At 43.2% G+C, this 9,517-nt stretch overlaps 1 protein-coding gene and 1 pseudogene across 1 annotated transcript; both read right to left on the bottom strand.

The window, feature by feature from the left end:
• Nucleotides 1–4,099: 4,099 nt before the first annotated feature.
• Nucleotides 4,100–6,561, bottom strand: LOC106745584 (microsomal glutathione S-transferase 1-like). Its single transcript, XM_014621304.1, has 2 exons — nucleotides 6,283–6,561; nucleotides 4,100–4,898 (listed from the first exon to the last, which is right to left on the bottom strand). The coding sequence occupies exons 1-2, from the start codon at nucleotides 6,394–6,396 to the stop codon at nucleotides 4,569–4,571; spliced, it is 444 nt and encodes a 147-aa protein (XP_014476790.1). The 5' UTR covers nucleotides 6,397–6,561; the 3' UTR covers nucleotides 4,100–4,568.
• A 257-nt stretch (nucleotides 6,562–6,818) lies between these two features.
• LOC106745585 lies at nucleotides 6,819–7,892 on the bottom strand (annotated as a pseudogene).
• Between the last annotated feature and the right edge of the window lie 1,625 nt (nucleotides 7,893–9,517).

Genomic DNA, 9,517 nt, shown 5'->3' with positions numbered 1-9,517 from the left:
AAGTCATCGGACGTGAGACGATGTTAGCTCGCACGCACGTCGCGATCGCGATGTACAATCGTGCGTGCGCTCACAATGGGCACACTGTTTCAGTGTTACGTTACGATTAGTCGGAATTCTTCGGATTTTCGTTCTCTTTTTCTCCCCCTATTTCTTCCCTTTTTCTCGTCGCGATTCTTCGTAACACGACGCGACCTCCCTTTCAAGGACGACTCACGAGCGGAGTCAGACTCTCGCGGGACAACGCGACCTTAGCGGCAGCCACTCGCGTTTGTCACACCGTGGCCCTTTCCTTTCGAGGATGACAATACGCCGGTTCTCAAGTACGACATTTCCATGCGTCCTAATTGCGCGCGCGCGCACACGCCATAAGCGGGCACACGAATTTCGCTCGCCGGGGTCGTCCGGGTAGGCCGGCCGCCGCAGACCTCGCGTGTGCATTTGCAGCCTATGATGTCACGAGCCGTTTCGCTCCTCTATCGGCCGCGGTGTCTCCGCCGGGGATTCTTAATACAGCGATAAATATCTGAGAATAAGTCCGATGCCGAGATCCCCCGCGATCTTGTACGCGCTCAACGAGATCGCGACCGTGACACTAAAACGCACGTATGTACGCATGTACGCACGCACTGCGGTTCTCGCATGGTGTGTTTCTTCTCTCGCGTAATAGACCTGCCTCTTCGTCTACTCATTCCCGAAGTCGCCGGGATTTTCACCGACGGGGGACACGATCTCGCGGCTTTGAGTCGCGATTTGCGAAAAGCTGACTCCGCATCGATAAGCGGCAGCGCTTGCAGATACGGTCCGTCTGTCCGTTGCTTACAAAGGGTGGAAGCGTTCGCAAATGCGATTAGAATCTTGGGACAAATTGAATCGCAGCCGGCGGCGGCAGCGCGTCACAGCCGCCGATACAGAGAAATGCAATTTCGGATGGCACGCACGCATAAGGCGTGACCACGCGACACGGAAAATTGAACGCGATTATCGATAACCGCGCGCACCACGTGCATCTGCCGGGCCGCCGCAGGCATGCACCGGCATGGAACGCGCTCTCCCTTGTGCTTAAACTGCCTTTAGGGACGGTACGTGGTCGATACCGCCGCTTTGTAATCGCGCATGCATGCGTGCTGTGCGGAGCAACGCTGTGTAACGCTAATTAATATTTGCTATATTCCAAAAAAAAAAACGTGAATATCTCAAATATCGATTACAACCGGGGCCTCGACCTTTGAGCGACGCGCCGCCGGCCGTTCGGACGCAGGACCTGCGTGACAACGAGCGGCGCAAAGGGGCTCGTAATAATAACTCCTTCCTAAAAACGGCGTTTCATCAAACAGCTCGAATGTATCGGAACGTTGAATGTCTCTTTGCCGCGATATCGATTCCCCGCTGTCTTGAAGTCTCGATCTTGATCAGCGAATCGTTGCTGGCTATTATCGCGTAGGTTCGCGACAACAACAGAGATACAATTTTCTCGTCAGCGAATTTCAATTTGGTGCCTGTCTAATTACGTGAATTGAGATTTTTTCGGCGTAATTAGCTAAATAACGCGAGCGCAGCTGCGTTGGAGTCTGATAATGTAAATTTTAATCTACGTTTTACGTTTTGCAAAACACAGATGCAACAAATGCTGTTTTTCTTTTTTGAATGTGGTAAATTAAATAAATAAATAAATAAATTCGTACTCGGTCACATTCTTATATCGATGTGTAAGATAAGAGAGATACCAACACAGGTAGAATTTCTTAGTTAAATCGAAGTCTTTATTCCCTCGTATTGAATATCTCTTGCGCATTTGGTCAGTTGGGCTTGTAATAAATGCCAAAATACCGGTATCTCGATACTCGAAACCGGTATGTTATGTATTACGGTCGTTGAACGTAGCACCGATTGAGCCGTGCGCTGAATAGAAACTTTGTTGCGGTCGTGAATAGAATCGAAGAAAAACATAGTCCTCTCGAGCAGCAGTGACAAGCTGCTTTTGCAATAACGTGAAAAACAATAGTAAGCTCGCATTATCAACGTTATATTATCATTAACATATTTATTAATATCATATTAATATTGATCTCGGGACTCTTCGAGACAGACGTGAGTTTCGTTTCGCTAAGCGAGCGCGTGGAAATGCCCTTACTGGAAACCTCCCTTGCAAGATGCGCATCTCTGAGGTAACGAGCGTTTACTTGCATGCACTCAAGCACCGTGTGTGCGATCTATATGTGCCAAATACGGTTACTACGGACGGTATTGATGAAACAACGCTGAGATTTGTCCATTTGCATTAATGTTGTCGCAAATATTGTTGGTACGATAGTCCGCGGTATCGCGTAACGGGCGTTATTACTCCGAGCGCGCGAAAGCGCACGGACCGTTCTCTCTCTCTCTCTCTCTCTCCCGAAATCGCGAATCCGAATCGAAACGATAAATATCGCGCATTCGTAGAAACGTTAATTAATCGCGCGATCGATACTTCCGTGAGAGACCTTGTAATAAAACAGGACCGCCCGGAGGAATCTTTCTACGCGCACCGCGATGTGTACCGTTCGTGAGAAAATTTCATAACGCCCTAAGCTCCGGAAAGTAGGCAAACATTGGCGCACCGTTGGCAAACGCGTTACGGTATCATTGGCGCTTCCGTGGAGGAGAATACTTCCAGTAGTCGCTGCAGGACGGGAATAAGACTCGTCGGCGTGAAGAATTAGCGCGCGAAATTATCGACGCACGCTTAAATTCTGCGTGCGCGAAATTACTTCTCCCTTATTTTCTGAAAAGAACTCCTCTCTCTCTCTCTCTCTCCCCCTCACTCACTCACTCACTCACTCGCCGCAAGAAGTGTTAACTTTCTTATCGCGATCGAGATTAGATTTTGCCGTTGCATTCAATCTCGAGCCGTATAACCGCTTAGCCTGACCCGACCCGAGAAAATGCATTCAGCGAGCGAACAGCTCGGGAAATTATCAGACGCGTAAAGAAGTTGGAAACTCGGTTCCAATTTTCGATAAGGCACACGCCTTCTTGTACCGCCCTATGCAAACCGTAGCACGTGAGAAAGAATCGTTCAACTGGCTTTTCCAAAGGATGGAGGGGGAAGAAAAGACTCGCGATCCATCCGGAAAATCGCGCGCCGCAAGAGACGGAACGATCCGTTCTCTTGATTCCGCTCGCGTGTAACTCATAGAGATCCTGTGTTTGTCGCCGGGACAAAGGGGAAAATTGCATGGATATAAGATAAGGAATTTCTCGCGCGCGCTTTTCAGCCGCTGACGCCTCAACCTCGCTTATTTTCCAGGTGGTGCTCTCTCATGCATGTACAACGGCGCGATCAATGTGAGAGAAATGTGGTGAAACTATTTGAGATAATAACGGAATAAAAACGACGAGGTGGGAGCGATGAAGGAGAAGAGAGAGAGGGAAAATAGGTACGTCGCGCGATTAGATGCCACGCACAGAGCGTGACTCTTAAAAACTCTCGTTGTTTAACTTGCAATTCAAATCAGCGGCACGTTTTTGTGCGCACGTTTTTGTTACTTGACGTTGAAGAAGGAAAAAAGTAGAGGAAAAAAGAAATCACTTACCTGCGATCGTGCGTCTCTTGATCACTCCGCCACTCCTATCGATTTCTCGGCAGGCGATGAACAGAGGCGGTTTTCAGCACTTTCGCTGGTATCAGGTACAATTCGGCATTCGGCGTCGGCGCTTCGAGAATCGGGCGAGTTTTCGCGATCAACGCGGCGAAGGTGCGAATCGTCGCATGTTCGATCGTCGAACGACGCCGCGGCACCGACGGCGGCTACGACTGGCACGTCACAGACGCATCGCGACGTCTGACGTTCCCGCGTTTGTCGGCGTCGCCGTGCCGCCGTCATGACGACCGCGTATGACAAAACTCGCGTATGCGCCCTGCAAGGGTGTTAAAACGCGTGCGCGGCCGAAAGCTATCGCGAATCGTTCGCGGTATGTAAGTGACATGCGTCCGAGCTTTTCAATGTATCATCGTTTCGCGTCTTCCGAGTGTAATTGGGGAATGGTAAGAATAACAAAGAGCAAAACGACGCCGTCACGTTGCGCTTCGGGTTTTAAGAGGTGCCGGCGTGTGAACTTGTTGTAAACATTTGCCGCTTATATATTTCACTGAAATGGCCTTATACAATATAGTACGCGTTTATATATATGATACTAGCTTTGTTCCACCGAAAATACGTCGGACTGCATCTGATGATTTTACACTCTGTAAACCGCCTTGAAACACCCTCTTGTGAAATTCATCGCGATATCTAAAGTACGTTTATGTATTTCTTGGGAAGCATACGTGAACATATTATGTACGCTCCGTACGAATATGACAGTTTTCGGTTTTAATAGTTACGAACTTCGCCTACGAATCTCCGAGAAGCAGTATCATCGTTATTACCCGAGCCGCGCAAATCGGTTGGCTCGTCGTTGCCCAACGTTCGGCCAACATTGGGAAATAGTTAGCCAACTGGCTTGTGCTGCTGGATTGTGCGCATATATAAAACTCATCATTCCTGTTAGATATTTGTATCGTCGCTTGATAATCGCGTATAAAATTAGCAATAATGCAATAACGAGACAAGCGCCTCGTATCCTATAATGAGATACGCAATGAAGAAGGATATAACTCTGGTGGGCTGTTGCTGTATAATCACATACGCCAAAGTATGAGCTACTCGGGAAAGCGCGAAGGTTCGTATCAGTATCTTCGCCAACGCCACCGAAGGCCCAGTGCTTAACCAGATGTACGTTATGATGAACCACGGCACGATGTTCTCCAGGTCGTTTAAATGCGCCCTTCGTACACGCTCTACATCCGGATCATCGTATACTATTTTCGCTTTACTGTTCTTCGCTAAGCTAACATCTTCGGGATTAGCGAATATCTGTAAAAATTATTTATAAGTTTTAAGAATCGGGTCAAGGATGAGTGAAAAATTGTGAAAGGAAAAAAAATCCGCTGAGAGTTCGCACGATACCAGCCCGGCAAGTTCGCTGAAGAGTATTGATATTACCGACCGCTCCCATCGCTCGGTATACGCGTGCATAATTAGCTTACAATACAATTGCATACAATATTCGTATACAATATTTATTTTTAGTTAATTATATCACCGGCTGTTTTGTAGACATTTACGCGCACACACGTCTTTGATAATCTAACGTGATATAACATATCTCTCATAAGACTGTATTTTTCCATAGTTGCATAATTTAAAAATAGCCACTCGCCATGTTATGAGCGCTTTAGGCAATGGCTGAAGACAATCAGGACAACGTTTACAAAATAGGTAGATTCGTGTATGTGAGTGTGTGTGTGTGGAAACCAACATAATGTGTTTACGATAAGTATCACAATAAACGACGTACGTTCATTAACAAAATGGTACTTCCACATTTATCTTGTGTACTGCGCAGATGATAACTATGAAAATGTGATCTTATGGAAATACATATTATCGCGTTGTGCATGCGTGAATGTAATTAATGAACGTGTAGTCGGCTATAAAAAAGTTGCGACATTCTTTCATAAATTTTGTCCTTAAAAAAATTTGTTCTTAGTAATTTTCGGGTGATGCATTTTCCTGTTAGATACGAGATTCACGTTACGAAATTCATAGAAAAAAAAATCATAAAGCATGAAACTGCATAATACTGCTTGCAATCTAACTATGTCGACATAGAACCTCGACAGTCACGTGAACTGCCGTAAGAGGTCGTTGAGTTTGATAACTTGGTTCCTCTGTGCTCCAGACATGAAAGGAAGCGTAGAGTCATGGTTCGCGATTCTCTATGACAGAAGTGATTGTGGTCTCACTCGATCTTTATTATTTAATATTAATTAAAATAATTTGTGATCTGAACATCAGTTGATCTTGTTTGCCGTCCAAATATTAGTTAGTTAAATATTTAATAGTTACATAGTATAATAGTTATAATAGTTACAGAAATATATATTATATATTATAATAGTTACAGAAATTATACATCTGATTTGACACACGTCGGTTTCGTATTGCTGTGGAGATACTGCCGCAACCATGTAACCGATAAATATCTCCAGATCATTTTATCAAGCAAAACTAAAATCTACGTCCTCTTATCTTTTATCGTTCGGTTAGGGAACCTCTCGAGAGCACAGGTAGTACAATATTATATAAAGTAGAAATAACGCAACGTGTCAAAAGTAGAAATAACGCAACGTGTCAAAAGCGCCGATCCGTGTCACATCTTATTAAGTATTTTTATAACATATGCCGGGCTACATACCTGTTTTGCAAATCGTTGGCGAGCCGTTAACGGCGACATCGCCAGTACCTTAAGGACCAATATACTGCCCCAGAAGCCGAATACCTTGAGGGTCTCTGGATTGATATTAGTCATATTTCCTCGCTTTCAGATACTCGCTTTCAGATACTCTTTTAGTTTCACTGGTAGCGTAATTATAACGGTGAACACGTATATCCCGTACTACGCGTTAGAGGAAAGACCAGAGAGTTAACAGTGATCGTACACTCGCGCGACTCGCATGCGTCTGCGGGAAGGAAGACCATATCCGTGCGATATATATACTCATGAACGATAACATGCACTACACTCCAGAACGGTGTAACAAAAAGAGTAGAACAACAGTTTTACATAAGCTAACGATGAGTTGGCAAGATTTAACACAAGAGGAGGACAGAATGAATGACAGAATTAATGATGAATAAATAACAATTTAATTATGCCAATATTCAATTATAAGCGAAGTATGAAAATTGCTTTTACACTTTTTCTCAAAAGTATACGCAGTGTTTCGAACATATCTCATCTAATTATAATTCTCAGTTAGAACCCATCATTTCTGTTATTAATATATAGTATAGATGCAGTATATAGTATATGTGATAGTATTTGTTCTCCGTTGCTTAATCGTTGCACGTGAAATTAGCAATAATATAATAACGAGATAAACGCCTAGTATGACGCCATAATGAGAAACCCAACGAAGAAAGATATAGCTCTGGTGGGCTGTTGCGGCATAACCGCGTGCGACAAGATATAAATTTATTCGAGAAAGCACGAAGGTTCGTACCAGTGTCTTCGCCAATGCCACCGAAGGCCCGGTGCCTAACCAGCCGTTATGAACCATGGCATGATATTCTCCAGGTCGTTTAAGTGCGCCCTTTGTACACACTCCACATCCGGATCGTCATATGCCATTTTCGCTTTATTGCTCTTCACAATGCTGTATATCATCGCGTCGTACATATGTATGTGCAGTTCACGAACGTATGGCCAGCGGCAAAAAGATTGTGACACTTTTTGTTTTACAAGTTTTGGAACGCATTCTGTCCCGTAGGAAAATTTGTTCTTGTTGTGGATTGGATGGATTTTCAGGAGATACATTTTCCTATTAGATACGAGATTGCGTTACGCAATCCATAGAAAAGAAAAAAATTATAACCTTCTAGTCGCTGACCATACGCGTGAATTATAAAGCATGAAACTGCGTAATACCGTTTGCAAATTACTAACTACGGATAGTCGCATGAACCGCCGAAAGAGGCCGTTGAGTTTAAATGATTCAATGCCTTCGTCCTCCAGACGTGGAATGAAGTATGCAATCATGGTTCAAGATTCTCCGTGACAGAAGGAGTTTCTGGTCTTGCTCGACTTTTATCATTTAATATTAACTAAAGTAATTCTGAGCACCAGTTGATCTTATTTGCCCCCGTCCAAATATAGAAAATATAGATCTCATTTGACATATGTCGGTTTTGTATCTCTATAGAGATATTGCCGCACGTATAACCGAGTTGTTTTACTCTTTTTAAGTATAACCGATAAACATTGTATTCTCACGCCATTTTATCAAGCCCAAAAAATCCATAATCTTCTTATCATTTGTTGTTCAATTAGGGGCCCTCTTGAGAACTCGCAGGGAGTTTAATATTATATAAAGTAGAAATAACGTCGGAAGCACCGATACGTATCGTATTTCATTAAATATTTTTATAATACATGTCAGGCTTGTTATATATATCTGTTTTCGAAATCGTTGATGTCCCGTTAATAGTACCATCGTCAATATTTTTAAGACCGATATACTGTCCCAGAAACCGAGGATCTCTGGATTGATATCCTTTTTCTTTGCTTTTTGATATTCTTCAGTTCTATTAGTACAGTGATTATAACAGTGACTACGTATGTCCCGAATCATGCGTTAAAGACCAGAGAATTAACAGTGATTCTGCGACTTTCATGCAGGAAAAATATCTTATCCATGCGATATATATATGCTCTCTCGTGAGCGATAACATATAGTGTATTTGCAAAATGATATAACAAAAGGAATAGAATAATTTTTCATACAGCTAACAACGAGTCGACAAGATGAGTTCAACATGAGAGACGGGGGAAGGAAAGAGTTTGTACACATTTCATATATCGATGAATATTCGTCTTATGCAATTTGATTATACTAATTTTCGATCATGAACAAAATATGAAAATAACTTTTTCACATTTTTTTTTAAGTATACGCAGTGTTTCACACGTATTTCAACTAATTATAATTCTTAGTCATTCCTTGATGTAATTTGTGTGTATGTATTTAATCGCATTATAAGAGAAGGACGTGTTTTGCATTTATAAGAGGTTAATGACTTCAATTTCTGTAAAGGACGTTTAAAAAATTTAACACGAACTTCATTTGAAATGAAGTAGATTGGCGGGACTTTTATGAAGGAAATTTTTTCTCGGTTTTCTCTTATAGATAACAAATAGAATTATTCTGTCAAGTTTCGGCACATATTCCGTTTCCTTTTTATAATTTCTTACATTTATCTCCACTCGCTTGATCATGTTATTTTGACGCGAAATAGCAGCTTGAACAAGGTTAACATTTGAGCTTCGAAAATATTATTTATAAACAGTCATGCTAACTCGCGTAATTGATGTGCGTCATGAACTATTTGCGACGTTAGTATACTCCACAAGTAGTACTTTCTTCGTTGCACGTGTCGAGTATAAATCGCCGCGAATGATTGGATATCCCTCCGCCAATCATTCGTACAAACACCCGACGTTCGTTGAAAACGCGCTGTTATCCGCGAGGTGAACGCTCGGATATTACCGAAGAAGGTTCTCGAAGCGGCCGCGTGCGAAGTGGAAAACGTTCTGCTGTCCAATGCTCGACAGTAGAGTCTCGAGCAATGCTTCGTGCAATCCGCCATCTTGAGTCACTTCCAGTCTCTTTCAACTGAGTGAAAGTGACGCGAATAATTTCGTGTACGAACGAACTATCGACAACATAGCATTAACAAGCTCGGGGAAAACGATAAAAATCTTCCCGAATAAATGTCTTCAACGCATATACAAGCCAATCACAACGACGCTTTGCGACACGTGACACCTCGACGTTCAGCCTGTACATTGTAACACTGTGATCGATCGCAGTCGTTCGCTAAAAATCACTCGACAATTAACTCGCCCGTCGACTCGACTAACGTACTCTTTC

The sequence above is a fragment of the Dinoponera quadriceps genome, unplaced genomic scaffold (assembly GCF_001313825.1).
Source record: "Dinoponera quadriceps isolate SergipeBrazil2010 unplaced genomic scaffold, ASM131382v1 scaffold1476, whole genome shotgun sequence".
Taxonomy (NCBI): domain Eukaryota; kingdom Metazoa; phylum Arthropoda; class Insecta; order Hymenoptera; family Formicidae; genus Dinoponera; species Dinoponera quadriceps.
This window is presented reverse-complemented; position numbering and strand designations above follow the sequence as displayed.